The following is a 16,769-nucleotide window of genomic DNA, read 5'->3' as shown; positions in this document are numbered from 1 at the left end:
AAGCAGCTTCGTATCTCACTCTTTACATTATAGATTATACTGAAGTGCATTAGATTCTTGACTCAAGTGCACTCCTATTATTTAAATCTATCACTCCTAAATGCTAACATAAGAGATTACACTCATAATCTTATCTAATTCTGCTTGAACTGAACATTTAATTTTAGACCGCTTGTAAACTCTTATTGTGAAAAACGGAAACGGAAACAGCACACAAACTCAATAACTTGACATCGGTCTTGTCAAACTTCACTTGCGGTGCCTTTTCTCGTCCCAGTTTTACCCGTTTTCATTGAACTATGGAGCGAAAAGTCGCCCGGGAATTTAGACACAAGGTAAGACATATTAATCTGATCATATTTCTTCTTTCTAAACAATTTGATCGGAGATTCTCGGTCTTATGAATTACCCGAGGGTGACAGGTGATGCGCACTAAAGGCCCATCATAAACCATAGGGAAGCACGAGCCTAGGATCCAAAGTTAATGAGTAAACTGCAAGTACTGGATTATAATGAGACCTAAAAAAAAAAAAAAAGGATAACAATTGGTAATGTTATTCTCTAATAATGTAGGCCTCTTTTGGATGGTAATATTATGTTTAGTCATACAATAACATTGATATATCTACTGTTTTTCTATTATGTGCTACAGGTGCCATAATTTAGTTTTGTGTGAGTTTAAACGAGGAAAGGAGAAGGAACATGATATGGGGAGGCTGGTCTGAGTCTCAAAGCAGGATCACCACACAACGCCATCTGCACTCCAGGCAGGCACATCCCATCAAATATTACAGCCCCTCACAAAGGGCAATTAGGCACAGTGCAGTCATTGTATGAAAGTGCAGCAGAGCAGAATGTATTCAAACAATTTACTTCTATAATTAAAGGCGAGGAGGAACTAGACATAACTAGTCTTTGCCTTTGACGGGACACAACACATTTATTATTGTTTCACATGTTTAGTTCAGAGTTTGAAGTGAAATCTATGGAAATATATGACTTCATTTACCATTCGTTTCTGCGTTATGTTGCCTCGTCTTGTTGGTTTATGGTGTCAAAGTTCATTTAGACACGGCTGTGACTGTGACATTTATGACAACCATAAAACACCACCTCCAATCAAACTGCAGTGCACACAGCCCAAGCATAATTGTGACTGATGTGAATTCTCCTTAAAAACACCCTTTTGTCTCTATTATTGTGACTGTTCACCTGTGTTCATCGCAGTTGTAAGATGACACTATTGACCTTCCTCCTCCCGCCTCTCCTCAAGCCATTATCCCATGCCAGTGGTGTACCTGCTTAAAGGAGGGGAGTCTCTTATAGTCGTCTCTAGTTGACAGAGCTTTCCGTCTTTCGTATATGTCAAATGGTGGTGCTAGCTGACTTTGGGGAGGCATCATTTGAGCATGTGTTACATCAGTGAGTGGCCCAAACGCTTTCTCAAAACCCTCCTGCTCCATCTCAGCCACCATCAGGTTGGTCCGTGCGATACCCGCTCCAGTCTGAAGATGAGCTTTACAGCCGGGGCTCGGACAGTCGTGCCGCTTTTTGGGGGGAACTTCTGTGTGGATAAGGATGATCTTCTGTGTTGCAGGTGGAGCTGCTGATTGAGAATGAGGCAGAGAAGGATTACCTCTATGATGTCCTCCGCATGTACCACCAGTGAGTGCCCCCAATATTACATGTTTTTTGTTGTTGTTTTTTGTGAGAGAAGAACTCAAAAGCAAGTCAGTAAAGTGTCAGTATGAGGGGGAAAAATAGCAATCATGTGACCCCTGTCCATCACTGTCTTTTGAACAGCCACATCTGTTGTGCTATTACCACTGTTGATTTGTTGATCCCTAAACAAATCCACAAAATTGTAGTTTCACATATGTTTTCTGTAAAATGCACTTTAAAAACAGACTTTTACTTTACATTTTGTGTTGTTTTTATATTGCATAATATTGTTGTACCTGTTAATGACTGCTTTGTCACAGGTGAAAGGCTATTTTTTTATTCTGTTATTTTAGTTTTGATTTATTATTAAGTAATTTGCTTTTGGGATTGTGCAAGTGCTATGCTGTGAATACAGACACACTGTAACTGAAATAATCCCAAAAATGTTGATGTATTTCATTCAGCCCTTTCAGCATAGTACTTGTAAGTTTTCCTGGTTTAAATTGAGTGAAAACATCCTATGCCTAGAAACTTTCACAGCCTCTTTAAACTGTGTATTTCATTATTAAGTACAGCAATATTTAGTGAATTGTTAAGTTAGTTTTAACCTCATTTTACCTGGAGGACTGAGTGTACACAAACAACTTTATGAAAGGTTTAATATGCTGTCAACACCATTGTCTTTGATCTATTAGTGCTATCTATATTTATCACAGTAACAACATTGTTTCTAGTCATAGTCTTCACGCGACAGAACAATGGCAGACGGCGGATCACGGGGGGGCTGCTGCTGCTGCTGCTCTGAGTGCATTTTCTTCCATTCATCTTTGTACAAAGCCACAGCACTGTGTTCCTATTGGTTAAGCAGGTGATCATTTTCCACTGCTCCCTGATAAGCCTGACCAGTTATAAACAAAAGGTCTTTTTCATATGCATCCCATGGACAGGATTGGAATTGCATTAAAAATGTATGATGAAAGCCAGGTGGACAGATTTTATATGTTAACTGCATTTGCTCTAGTTCAACCTGACTTTTGTTAACCCTAATGTTGGTTGGTAAGACAGTGTTTGCAGTCAATTTCTGTCATTTCTCAATAAAGTTCAGCACCATCTTCCTGCGTATAACAATAACAAATTTGACCAGGTCTATGGATTTGCCAGTCCTGGTGGGTGACCTGAAGCTGGTCATAAATGAACCAAAACGCCTGCCTTTGTTCGATGCAATCCGACCTCTCATCCCGCTGAAACACCAAGTGGAGTATGACCTGCTCACCCCCAAGAGGTCACGGTAAGTGCAGACAGGCATTCACAATAAAATAATAGTCTTGTTTTCCCCTTGTTAGTCATTGTACCTCTTTTGTGTTGTGTAGGAAGCTGAAAGAGGTGCGTCTGGACCGGACACATCGAGACGGTCTCGGACTGAGCGTTCGAGGAGGACTGGAGTTTGGCTGTGGTCTTTATATTTCCCAGATTGTAAAAGATGGACAGGCTGCTAATGTTGGCCTTCAGGTACCTTTCCCCTCATATTGATAGATTTTGATTTTATTTTTTTTATAATAAAAATCAACAAATGTAGCTTATCCATCAACTTAGACATATCCTTTATGCAAAAAGTACAGCAAATGCTTTCCGCCAGTTTCATTTAACACAAATATCTTCCATTGCCTCGTCAAAACTTTCTCTGCCAGAGAAATGGCTGTAAACCTGCTTACAGCCATTAAAGTTGACCAAGTTAGAAATATCATTTATTTTTGTATTTATTTATTTGTTTATTTGACAGGGACATTACAGGGAAACAACTATGTGGCTGATGTTATGTACATAAGGCATCTAGCCATATAGGCCCTGTCATCCCTGGTTAGGCTTCTCAAGGTGTATAAAAGTATAGAAAGGTGGAAAACTAGTAACAAGCATTATACAATACAATAAAAAGAAAGAGGTGAACTAAACAGTCCATTCATACAGTTCTCACACTTTTGTCTGTTCTTTAGCCAGAGCTTTAGCTTCTGTCAGAAAGGTTTTGGATCCATTTTGGACTTAAGCTCCGGTGGCAACAAGTTCCATAACTGTGTCCCTTTCACTGAGAAAGATTCTATTGTCTCACACTTGATTACTACAGTCAGTAGTACTGTCCTTAACCACTAGGTGGAGATCTAGGACCACCCAGTGGAGACTTTAGCTTTCTTTGTAGCAGCCCCTGTCCAGATGTGATTAGTTTACAAAACTCAAAAAGCTTAACTAGGAATTTGCAAATACAAGCCACATATATTCCTGCAGTAAATTTAGACAGTATATTGTTATGTACGTAATTCAATCTACACTCATATAAACCATTGATACTGTGTATTACACTGATGATCAACTAAACTGTCACTTATTATTTGATTTGATGATTTACAGGTTGGTGACGAGATTGTTCGCATCAATGGTTACTCCATCTCGTCTTGTATCCATGAGGAAGTCATCAGTCTCATTAAGACTAAGAAGATTGTATCACTGAAAGTCAGACGTAAGTTGAGCACTCGACTACAAAGCATTTTAGCTTTTGGTTGGTAAAATTAATCATGATATGTTCTGTTCTTGCAGACGTTGGGATGATTCCTGCTAAAACGTAAGATATACGTTTTATGTAAATGACTTTCCTCAATTGGTGTTGTTGCCAGTTATTCAATTTCCGTATGTTTTAGCTCTTCCGATGACCCTCTAAAGTGGCAATTTGTGGACCAGTTTGTGTCTGAATCTGGGGTGAGGCGTTATTAAAAAGTCTCTTATGAAATGTGTGTGTGGCTTTAAATTATGACTTTTCTGGTTGGCGCAGGAAAGGAAAAACAGCGTTGCGGGTCTGGCCTCTCTTGGCGGGAAGGAGATCAAGGAGAAGAAAGTGTTCCTCAGCCTTGTTGGGACAAAGGGCATGGGCATCAGCATCTCCAGCGGCCCCACCCAAAAACCGGGCATCTACATCAGCAATGTCAAACCTGGATCTCTTTCAGCTGAAGTTGGTCTCGAGGTGATTAGTCTCTTTGGGCTGAACATGATACATTTTGTGTGAAACCACTTGGAGACAGGATGCTTTGTTGTCTACGAATAATCTTGTGCTTCTTAAATGAATGCTGTCTTTGATATTTGCTGATTGAGACTAATCCAATTGCACTTTTGATTTAATCGCTATTAACTCTGCAGCCCTATTATACCAAAGCTGTATTTCTCTTTTGTTTTAGGTCGGGGATCAGATAGTCGAGGTTAACGGGGTGGATTTCACCAGTGTGGACCACAGAGAGGTAAATGCAAAAACAAAGTAGGGGATGCAGAAGAATGCCTCCCATATCTACCAGGACAGCGTTCATGAATCTGTATATTTCCGCTACAAATAAAATAGAATACAAATCTAGTTTTGTTAATGCTCTGACAAGCTATTTGTGTTGTTTTCAGGCTGTGAAAGCGTTGAAGAGCAGCAGAAGCCTGACGATCACTGTTCTGACTGGGGCTGTAAGTATAAGTGATGAACGTGATGCAACTAAGAGCTCAAACTGAGCCTAAAAAAGCCATGTATTTCAGAAAGAAAATACAGTAATGTTGATTAATTGACATTCTGCATCTATATGTACATCATCTGCACACGTGTGAACATAATCTACTTACTGTGCAATAATACAAATACAAACCTTTTTAACCTCTTAACCCCCACCTGAACTGAGCACATTTTCCCCTGTTTGGCATTACCCAAATCTAAAAGCTTCTTGAAAAAATAGTGACAAAAATGGTGATGAATATGCAACAAAAACGTGACCAAAAAAGCAACATAACAGCGACACAAACATGATTTAAAAGTGATGAAAAAGCTACAAAAAAGAGATGAAAATGCAGGACGGGGAAATATTTTTTGTAGGTCTTAGCTTTTAAATGATGTGTTACTCTGGCCTAAAGGCTATAAGCTCCAGTTGAGAAGCTTTTTGATTTGGGTAAGGCTGAACTGGAGAAAATGCGCTCGGTTCAGGTGGGGGTTAAGCAGTGAACAGCAACCAACAATGGAATAATCCCAAATACACTAAGCCAATAAGGCAATGACACACCGGCACAGCATGAAAGGCGTCAGGTCAATGACACAGAAACGTCCTGCCAAAAGTCACAGCCCACGACATTCACAATGTTGATGAGCAGACTCAGAACCACCATGTTGATTATAACTAATATTTGACCAAGTGCTTTATAAATATATAAGACAAAGATTTTTTTGTCTCACTGTCACACTGATTGTTGTAAATGTTATTGCTGCACTCGTGCTTCAGTCAGACTGTCTGCATTTATCCCCATTGTGCCTCATTATCATTGCATGCCATTTGTCGGATGGCTACAATGGAAGTATAAGAGGATTAAGTTTTCCAAAATGCCACTGGTGTAATCTGCAGTACTCATTCTGGAGCTGAGTGCGTCACATGACAAATGATACATGACCTTTTCTTGATGAAGCAAAAGTTTTTGAGTTAAAGGTAGGCACTTGTTCAAGACCTTGAAAACTACAGATGAACTTGGATTGCCTTAAGAACTTTCAGAAGTCAGTCACTGAGCTTTAGATATATAAAATGTATGTTCTCATCAGTAAAACCAATATTTAATTTGAGCATCTTTACCTTGTATCTGTTGGACACAAATAGGCCATGTTTATGAGGTATTTACAAAAGCCATTCCCCACCTTTAACCATTGTTGTATTGGCCTTGTCTGTGTGTGTTTGATTGGTCTCTTAGGGCAGTGAGCTGTTTATGACGGACGAGGAGCGTATGGCAGTGGAAGCCCGACGGGAGCTGGATCGACAGGAGCTGATGCATCAGAAAAAAGTGGCTCTGGAGACCAACAAAATCCTCAAAGAGCAGCAGGAGAAAGAGAGACAGTAAGCCAGATTTATTTTTGCACCACCACCACCACCACCGCCACGCTGCAGCTATTACAGTGATTGATGTTTTATGTTATTTACACGTAGTCCATGAAAGAGATTGCAGATGACAAATATTAATTCAAGATTCTGCAGTACAGATTTATTATGCAAGTACCTCATGAGGCTGACTGCTGCTACTATATCCTTTCTGCTTTAAATAAATCAGTTGTTCTTTGGGCAATATATTTACCTTGGGACAATGTGTGCAACAGGGGAGATTCTAAATGTCAATAGGACTTTTCCTGGTCAAATAAAAATACAACATCAATGAGTTAACTCTACACGCAGAGCAAATGCTACAAATATTTGGAAACAATGGGGGCAATAGGTTGCATTCACGATTTAGAATGTGATGATGTCATAATGTCAGGTGGAGGGCAGGGGCCAATGCAGCTCTATGGAAGAAATACAATAACAGAAATTTCCAAATTGAAAATTAACAAATGATTTTCCTCATCAGTATTTGATCATGATTGGATTCACAAACCACGTCTTAAAGTCCTTCCTAGTGGCCAACATCATGCTCATGTTTTCGAATATTGTCACCACTTTTGGACACTTTTCAGAGAAAATAATTGGACATTAGTTTATGTTTGCTGATAGAGGAGACAATGAACTTTGAAGCAGTTCTGTGTGGATTCTTCCAGTTATTACTGAGATTTTAACCAAAAACTAAGACAAAATCATTTGCAATTTGCCAATTACCACAGTTACCATAGTTACTGCCATTGAATTTTCAGTTGCCCTCCACCTCAATTTTAAACTATGGGCTCTTTAGAATGTTGTGAACGCAACGTATTGGGGGTCAGAGTTCAGCGTTCTCAAGGGGGCGGGGGGAGGACCAGTGTTGAATGTGAGAGGCAGGTGGTGGATGCCACCTGCCTCTTTTAAATGCATTAAAATCCAACTTGCTAATGGCTAGTGGAGCCAAAAGCTTACCTGTCAAAATGGAAAATCTACCACCATCTGGCTACATTAGTTAGCAAGTATAGATATTAAACTCTGGAGGTCAGGATGCAGACGGTAGATACTGATTCATACTTTACTCAGCCTGGGCATAATCACCTGAAAGCACCTTTGAACACGGGACGGTAAGCGCAGCAGTTAGCACCTCCGCTTCACAGCTAGAAGGTCCCGGATTCGATTTCCACCCCGGGGCATTTCTGTGTGGAGTTTGCATGTTCTCCCCGTGACTGCGTAGGTTTCCTCCGGGTACTCCAGTTTCCCCTACCACTTAAAACATGTGCAATAGGTGAATTTTCCAGCCAGGTGATTCTGACCATCAGCCTGGCTCCACATCATGGAGATGGTTCCCCGGGCGCGGCACTGCCGTCGACCACTGCTCCTTACGGGTTGCCCCAGAGGCATCGAAGGATGGGTTAAATGCAGAGGACAAATTTCCCTACGGGGACAATAAAGTATACAAACAAAACAAAAAACAGTCTTTACAAACCCACAGGAGGAAGATGGAGATATCTCAGAAAATGACAGAGGAAGACGAGCGACACCAGCATGAGATGAACAAGTATGGGAGTATGGTCTTTGCTTTATACACAATACATTCAGGGTTTATATATCGCTTGTGCTTTTATTTTAGGATTGAAGATGTGGAGCGAAAACATAACCGAGAATGGGAGGAGGACTGGGGAACAAAAAACAGGTCAAAAAGTCCCAAGGGCCTGTCCCCAGCACCTCCCGAGAAGAAGACGCCCTCTCCCAAAGCAAAGAGTTCTCGTAAGGATCCCTCACTAAATATCTTTGCATGAGTCTGGCTCCACTTCAGATGCTTATCCCGGAATATACTGTAGTACAAGTACCTCCTAGCTACTCTTTGCTGTTTCCCTTTTTTGCATGTGCGTGACTGTGTGCGGTGCTGCTGTCTCTTGTCTTGTGTGCCCCTTCACAGTGGATGACGAAGAAGAGGACGGACAAGTGAGTTTGGTTGTTACAGTTTTGGTCATAGTAGATCACTGTTACTGTTACTGTATAGTGCGATGCCAGATTTCTTTTGACAACCAAGATGTAACTATTGGACACGGGCATTTCATTCCTGAACTTGTGCACTGAATGGTTTGTTGTGCTGGACATGGTTTTTGCGAGAAGTTTTCCCTTTTGGATGACAGATACTTTTCTTCATTTGTAGCGTTTGGCTGGTTTTATCGGTATGAGGGAAAACTCCCGTCGATCCGAAAGGTATTGTAGTGGTGTGGTTCGGTGCAAGGGCCTTTTTAAAAACATAATTGTTGTTTTTGCAGTGCCGCAGTTTGTCATTGCATGCCACAAAAATAGGTTTGCAGTGAAAGTGTTTCTTAGTATTGATTGTTTTGTTTATACTGTATGTTGGCAACAAAAAAAAATGCAAATCTTAGAAAGGAGAAAAGAAGAAGAAAAAGAAGAAATCCTCCAACACCGACACAATGCGAGATTTGCGAAAAAGCAAAAAAGAAATGGAGTTTGAGCTAAAGCTTGCCAAGGAGAAAGAGGAGATGTACGAGAAAGAGAAGCAACTCAAAATCAACCGGCTGGTGCAAGAGGTACGAGCTTTGAACTTTTCTCAACAACAAAAGAAACTAGATTTAAATGCTACTGGACAATGTCAGTGGGGATTAGACCTTGTGGTATTTCTGCTCCGCTCAAATGTCAAAGCCGCTGAGTTCTGTGAATCTTTCAGGTTTCAGAGACGGAGAGAGAAGACCCGGCCGAGACTGAGAAGGTGCAGCACTGGGTCGAGCGACTTTGTCAAACGCGACTGGAGCAGATCTCCTGTGTCGAAAATGACTCTCCTGAGGTACAACCTAACATCAAATTATCATTGTTTTCTGCTGCCAATTAGTATCATTGTCATACAAAATTTGACAAGGGGAGTTTGGAAAATTGTTATGGCTTTGTAGTAATGCCCAGAAACATCATATTTGTTTTTATATCCCTACATTATGAATAACATTTAGCTGTTTCTGGTTGATGCTCAGCTTTCGCCCCCGCGCTCCCCGGCGTCTGAGCCAAAGGTAAAGCGGTTTCCTGGAGGGTTCAACTTGGCCACCACAGATCTTGACGACATCAACCTGGACGAGGTGGACCAGAGCCTGAGGGGCCCTCAGATCAGACTGGCCCCCACTCAGCCCAGTTCCAACCAGCCTCCTCCCCCACTACCCCTGCCTCCTCCTGCTCCCAAGCTCATTCCTGCCAGTGCTCCCAGCTATTCCCCTCAGCGCCGGCCCCCATCTCCCCCCGTCCAGAGGAAAGTGCCTTCGGTTCCCTCCACTCTCACCAACAGGGGGCGCAAACCTCCGACTAAACAACAGGCCCGTGCCCCCTTCTCACAATACCCTGGGGGTTCCCACACGTCCCGAACGACCCGCCCGCCTTCATCCCCCCAGCCGGCACCTCGCCCCACACCACCGCCTCCACCTCCGCCTCCCCCACCCCCTCCTCCGCCTCCTCCACCCCCACCGCAGCAGCACAAAGGCAGAGAGCCCACCATCGGCCGGTACCGTCAGCTTGAACAGACCCACCCCCCGGCGCCAACGACCAGCCCCCATGATCGCAGGAGCGAGTGGGAGACGGGAGGGTACCTCCCACGAGGAGGCATCTACTCCTCCAACAACAGTGAGGTGTCCTACCCCTCAAGCCCCAAGGTCAGAATCAGCACTGTTTTGATTTATCTGTGTCCACAGTTCTGTGAGAAGAGTAAATATGCCAGTGTCCTTTGGGCTTGGATGGCCAAAGCTCTGCAAACACACAAAAATAGTACAGTGCGCCTTTGTATTTTTTCTTTCATATATCAAATGTATCACTCTCTTCTCAGGACTTGGAGAAGTTCCAGGTTATTTGTTGTTCCATCACAAGAACAACTTAACTAATGTGAAGCTCAAAACACCGCTTCTTCTGCTAGACATTGATAATGTTTATTTTGTTGTGTATGATCAAAACAAAGTATTTGGAAAAGGGACAAATGCACTTAAACCTCATGTTTGAATTACTTGTAGTAAAGGCAAAGCAGCAACATCTGCATGAGGAAAGGCGAGCCAGCTCAAGGCTCTTTTTAGAGGCCATTTTTACCAACATAAATACCTGCAATCAAATTCATTTTTGTACCTCATTTTATTTAATGGGCGAAATGTTGCTCAGTGTGGCTTCAAACATAATCATAGTATTTAATTTTAACCAAACTAGTATAAACATGTGATACACATCAAACTGAGTCACATTGGCATATTACATATTCATATATGAAGCTCTGAAATATTACAATAATACTATTTTCTGTCTGTGAAACAGGTAATGAGAAATACCTCCCATGCGAGTCGAGTTTCAGCAACAAGTAATCCATTGGTAAGTCACTATTGAGTTTTTTTTCTGTTTAATTTACATTAACATAAATTTTCTTAATAGCAAATGGCTCCAAGCCCCCCCAACCAGCGTCGCCAGACAAACCCGATGTCCAAGCCCGTCATGCTTCCACAGTCACAGACGAACCGGCCAGACATCCACAGAACAGCAGTCCGCTCGGATGGTTTGGTATGATACAACAGATTATTGAGTTTTCTTTAAACCTAATCTCACAGTGGGGTAGAACACAGCCTGCAGATAAATGGCTGGAGCAGCTCAGCGAGGCTTCGAGACTCTCCAGCTGTTTTCATCAATGACAACCTGGGATACGATATCACACCATAGAACGGCCATCTGTCGTCTGTCAGCAAAGTTTATTAAGTCCTTTAATAATAGTCCTTTCCCAAACTTGCATGAAACTGTCTGATATGAGCTGCAGGATGGCTCAGATGTTACTACAGCTACAGTGTGTTTCAGTCTGGTTTGACTCTTGTTTTGCCGTCTCTTACACACAATTATCTGTCCTCACTCGCATTTGCTAACCCCTGTGTTCCTTCTCTTGTAGCCTCCGGAAATGCTGAAGCGGATGGTGCCCTTCAACACGTCTTTTAAATCAAACCACAAACGACAAGTAATCCATGAGTATCAGCATGTTTGCACCTCCCCTGCGCTTTTGAGTGAACTCCTCTTCTCCCCGGACCTGCTCAAGTTGGATCTGTTCATGCTCCACTGGGTCTACAGGGACTCCCCTACCTTCTTTTTCCGTTGTAGTCTCTGTTGGATGCATCTTTTTCCTAGTTGCTCTGCACTTTCAAGATTTTATGGTTAATGCAGAAGGTCAAGGTCAAAGGTCAAGGTCAAATTTATTTATAGAGCACATTTACAAACAGCAGCCACTGCCCCAAAGTGCTGTACAGATACATAAAAGAAAACAATCAACATTTAATACAAATAGAATAATAAAAAATGCTCAGCTCAGCTCGTGCCGAAGGCCAGTGCAAAAAAGTGAGTCTTCAGCAAGCGCTTGAAGCTCTCCAAAGATGTTGCAGTTCTAATGTGTAAAGGGAGAGAATTCCACAATTTAGGGCCGGCTACAGCGAAGGCTCGGTCCCCTCTGCTCTTCCGCTTAGACCTGGGATGGTCTAGAAGATATTGATCAGCGGACCTCAGAGCTCGGACAGGACTGTGCAAAGATATCAACTCTGACAAATAAGGTGGAGCTAAACCATTTAGACATTTAAAAACAAACAAGAGGATTTTAAAATTTATTCTAAATCCAACAGGGAGCCAATGAAGAGATGCAAGCACAGGAGTGATGTGATCATATCGTGATGCTCCTGAGAGCAGTCGGGCAGCTGCATTTTGTACCATCTGGAGGCGCTGAATCGAGGATTGGCTCAGGCCAAAATAAAGTGAATTACAGTAGTCCAGGCGACTGGTTACAAGGGCAAGGACTACCGTTTCGAATTGGTTAGGGGGCAAGTAGCGCTTCACCTTCCCAAGAAGCCTAAGATGAAAAAAGCCAGCTCTAACCACTGCGCTCAGCTGCTTTTCCAGCTTAAAAGAGCTATCAATAAAAACACCAAGAGCTTTGCCACAGGTCTGAGAACGAGACTCAAGTGGGCCAAGAGCATTTTTGCAGAGATTGAGGTCGCCAAAAACAACAATCTCTGTTTTGTCCTCGTTCAAATTTAGAAAATTAAGGGACATCCAGTCCTTCACTTCCTGAAGGTCATGGATTTGATTCTCAGGCCAAGTGGGGCCTTTCTGCGTGGAGTTTGTATATTCTCCTCTTGATAGCTTTTACATGAATTGAACTCTCTGTTGCCTGTGTCATGCCGATGTCAATGATTACTGATGTTTTGCTTGTGTTGTGCATTGAATTGCTCTTGTTATTAATGAATGAAGGTGTTGGGAGGTTATAAAACCCCTCCGTGTTTGCAGTTATTGATTGGATGACAATCTCAAAAACACTTGGTTGTCAAAGGAAACCTGGCACAACATTTAGTTAAATATTAATGAAAGATAGCAACTGTCTAACATCACATCGCACTGACATATGGATTTACTCTAATGAATGGTTTATTGATTGTCTTTACAGGTTTATGAGAAGCACAGAGAGGAATTCGATCCCTACTCAATGGTAGTTATTAAGCCGTTACCATAGATACTTATTTAATTATACAGTACCTTCTAACAGACTGGGCTGCCATTTATTAGCAGTCAGTTTTGGAGAGAGAAAAATAACGGTACTCACTGAAAATTATCTTTCAACCCTCTTTTGGCTCCCAACCTCAAAGAGAATAGCTTAGAAGACAGACATAATTTTTTCTCTGTTCTTCTGTTGTCTGGCTTTGTCCACTGCTGCTGCTGCTGCTGCGGATTCTCCTGTTGTCTACAGTTCTCTGCAGACCAGATAGCTGGACGAGATGTCAGGCTGTTGAAAATTAAAAAGGTACTGGCTGTGGCTATTCAAACTTTAAAGCAGATAAAATAAACCACGTATGAGCAAAATGTATGAGCACTTGTCACATACGACCATTCAAGGTCAGCGTCCTCAAAGACAGGTGGCTCAAGCATTTGTTCTATCTATTTATCTTTTAAGACTGGACAGCTCGACCTTGCTCTGGAAGGAGGTGCGGATTCCCCTCTCGGAAAGTTGGTCATATCAGCTGTCTATGAAGGAGGAGCCGCCGATAAGCACGGTCAGTTCACAGAAATAGTTTGGTCATATTGTCATCCTACAAAGTCATTATTCAAAAGCAGGTAATGTCATGTTTAGTTATCATACCATTGATTCTGTGTTGTGCTTGATGGTCATTGATGTTTCATTGTTGTGTTTTCCCGTTGGAGCTTTGTGCAAATCAATTTCCTGATGAAGTGTTGTGAAGTGGTTAACCTCTCTAATGTGTCTTTAGGTGGTATTGTCTCTGGTGATGAGCTGATGGCTGTGAATGGGAAGATACTGATCGATGCCACATTAACTGAGGGTCAGAACTCTCTGGCTCGTGCCTGGAATAGTGGAGGGGTATGATCACAGTGATGACTACACTTTAATGAGTTGCACATTGTAAAAGCAGTTCAAAGCAATAACTAATGTTCCTGTTGTTATAGGACTGGGTTGATGTTGTGATTGCAGTGTCTCCACCAAAAGATTATGAAGATGAAGTGTAAGCATTATGTTACCTTTTATTAAGATTCAGTTTATGTGGTGCTTTAAACACAATGAGTGGTTGGCAGCCTCCTGAATGTGTCTGTGTGCATGTGTACAGCCCTAATTCAGCATCAGTCAGTCCCACTGTGAACACAAAGGTGCAAGGCAGTGCATCTCTGTACAGGCATGGCTACCAGCTTCAGAACTAGCCCTGCTCTCTTCCTGGTAATAGATCGTGACCTTCGCCTCGTCTCAAACAACATGTTTGCTGTGGAATTTGTTTTTTACCTTGGTGCCCTGTTTGAACACATGTGACAGTCTCCCTGTCAATCAGAAGAAAGCAGTGCTATCAAAGCACTTGTAGTATGTCACCCATAACCTCTGTCCCAGTTTTGATTTGTGACCACTCCAACGCTGGCAGACAACCTGGTACACCATGTGTATTGTGTGTTGCCTTCTGAATGCCATTGATGCTATTTCCTTCGCACCTTTGCATGAAACAATGTAGGTTTTAAAACTAAGCCATAAGCAATGGACACATATAGCACAACTGCAGTCAGGACATGCACAGAAGGCCAGGACTGCTGCCAGCCTTGTGCAGTTGTTCTGATTGATGTTGTTCAATGGGACTGTTACATGTTCATTGCCTCTAAATGCAGTGACATTGACTGAAACTGTAGCAAGGATTTTTTTAAGTTATTGAACTAACATAAGATGCAAATTTATTAAATTATTGTAATATGAGTTCAAAAAGAAATCTTTCGCTACAGTTGAAAGTGTGAAGTCTTAGTTTTCAGCTCTGTTGCAGGATAATATTAGACCTGGATTATTATTTGTTGCACGTTAGAGTGAAGTCCATTGAACAATAGTCAGAAAAAATAATTCCCATCTTATGATTTATTTATTTTTTCTGCAGAACCTTCTTCTAGACCTGTCCACGCCCAAGGATGCCAAGAATGCACTTATACTCATGAATGTTCACTTGATTTTTTTTGTTTTTTATCTTATTGTATTGATTTAATAAACATCTGTCAGGTTTGGAAGAATCATTAACAGTTGTATATTGCCATGTGATTTGTGTTCAAGAAGCTTTGCTTTTTGTAATTTGTTAATGGTTAATAAAGAACCACATTTAGAACAGATGCTCTCATTGTCAGTATTACTTTCCTAGTAGTTAAAATGCATTGTTGTCCACAGGGGGCGATAGAGCTCCTAAAATGTAATGCTCCAATTTCAGTGGTTGTTGGCTGACAGAGGGGTCAGCTTTCAGTAATTCAGTTGAATCCCTGTGGCCTGGTCTGATTATAAGTAATTATTATTTAGGCCTAATTGCTGTGCGACCTACAACACAACAATCAATGAAGTGACAGCAATCATGCAATTGTTCATGTGAGCTGCTCTTTGCTGCATCCCATTTTTCTGTTACATAATGAATCTGTATAGCCAACCACTCGTATTCACTATGGCACAGCAGGCTACGTGACTGGTGTCCGCTACGAGCCAGAGCGTGCATCGACCGCAAAAATGCGCGCCACATTGTGTCACTTGGAGCGAAGTGAGGACCACAACAGTGTGTGAGAGGAGAGGTGGTCCGGCCGGGGTGGGAGATCTGCCCTCCTCCCGCTCCTCCAACAACCGAAGTATCGTGAGGTCGAGTCTTTCTACTTGTTCCTCCTGGGTACCTGGGTTCAGGACCTCGGAGAGCTCCTTTTTCTTCAACCGCGAGACCGAGGCAGCAACTTCGAGCAGACAGACGGACGGACAGACAGACGCACGGACCGCCACAGCCTGAGCACATGCGAGAGCGCCATTCAGGAGACTTACTGCCTCTTTGTGAGCTCTCCTCTCGGCGCTGGATGTGACTAAGACAACATATTTTACTGAAGCGAAATAAACCCGGCGCTTACACCATGATATCACGATACAAACCGGTAAGTTGGACCAATGTGTTTATAAGTTCACAGCACGCTTTCACTCCTCGTGGCTTTCTTTGTGAACAAACCGTGAGCGTAAGAAACGACAAACGTGATAAATGTCACATAATGATCTGCTCTATGCAAAAACCCTTTCCAATAATGTATGTCAAATTAATATTGGTCATTGCCTGTAAGAGAGCCATCCATCACTGGGCTACTATATGTCACTGACTCGTCTATAATGGATAACAGCAAAAAATAGATATGTAAATGATCACTTTACATATTACTGCCCCTTTAGACGTACTATTGCAAAAGAAACATGCATTTTTGGAGGCACTGTGACGCAAACATTCTGGTTCAGGACATTGTTTTGGCATCACTATTTGCACATCTTTATTTATCTTGCACATTCATAAACAAACCGTTTCCAAAGTGCATAGACTGCTGTGTTTATGTTGCGTGAATAGGTGACGTGCTCACTGCTCCCACCTCACACTGTCTAGTTAAGTGGCTGCTGGTGCTGTAATGATCTTTGGAAAGGCAGCCTAGTTTTGTCAGTCTGGTCCATAAACAGCAAACTCTATGGGCCGGCTTGTCTGAATGAAAGGTTGTTCACAGGGCTGCTGTTTCTCTCTTTGCTTTTTTCGTGCAGCTTTCTGTTACCACAGTCTATTGTTCAAGTTTCCCCTTGTGATGATAGACAATGATGTGAAAAATGCTGGTGTGAGGTCGATACTTTTATTACGCACCTTTAGTGTAGATTGTTCTTTTTTT

General features: G+C 42.1%; 3 protein-coding genes across 6 annotated transcripts in view; all 3 read left to right on the top strand.

The window, feature by feature from the left end:
* Positions 1–212: 212 nt before the first annotated feature.
* LOC306971573 (harmonin-like) lies at positions 213–15,183 on the top strand. The gene is made up of 20 exons (XM_079567888.1): positions 213–335; positions 1,598–1,665; positions 2,807–2,950; positions 3,033–3,171; positions 4,063–4,171; positions 4,249–4,273; positions 4,350–4,407; positions 4,481–4,669; positions 4,881–4,940; positions 5,092–5,148; positions 6,406–6,548; positions 8,053–8,118; positions 8,191–8,327; positions 8,500–8,525; positions 13,024–13,065; positions 13,324–13,377; positions 13,528–13,627; positions 13,841–13,950; positions 14,037–14,092; positions 14,993–15,183. The coding sequence occupies exons 1-20, from the start codon at positions 300–302 to the stop codon at positions 15,003–15,005; spliced, it is 1,632 nt and encodes a 543-aa protein (XP_079424014.1). The 5' UTR covers positions 213–299; the 3' UTR covers positions 15,006–15,183.
* Positions 8,925–12,780, top strand: LOC306971574 (harmonin-like). The gene is made up of 7 exons (XM_079567889.1): positions 8,925–9,127; positions 9,265–9,381; positions 9,563–10,228; positions 10,872–10,925; positions 10,986–11,111; positions 11,488–11,759; positions 12,654–12,780. The coding sequence occupies exons 1-6, from the start codon at positions 9,011–9,013 to the stop codon at positions 11,749–11,751; spliced, it is 1,344 nt and encodes a 447-aa protein (XP_079424015.1). The 5' UTR covers positions 8,925–9,010; the 3' UTR covers positions 11,752–11,759; positions 12,654–12,780.
* A 333-nt stretch (positions 15,184–15,516) lies between the features above and the next one.
* The window catches only part of abcc8 (ATP-binding cassette, sub-family C (CFTR/MRP), member 8), a 54,134-nt gene continuing 52,881 nt past the window's right edge, over positions 15,517–16,769 (top strand). For 2 of the 4 annotated variants that reach the window (XM_079567174.1, XM_079567175.1), the window contains exon 1: positions 15,518–16,007. In XM_079567174.1, the coding sequence (XP_079423300.1) occupies positions 15,987–16,007 (21 nt within the window). In that variant the 5' untranslated portion in view covers positions 15,518–15,986. Of the gene's footprint in view, positions 16,008–16,769 lie in introns of all 4 variants that reach the window. The other 2 variants (XM_079567173.1, XM_079567176.1) reach the window with 2 other exon arrangements.

This window comes from Gobius niger, assembly GCF_951799975.1.
Source record: "Gobius niger genome assembly, chromosome: 12".
NCBI lineage: Eukaryota > Metazoa > Chordata > Actinopteri > Gobiiformes > Gobiidae > Gobius > Gobius niger.
Note: the sequence above shows the minus strand (reverse complement) of the source record. Positions and strands in the feature narration are given on the sequence as shown.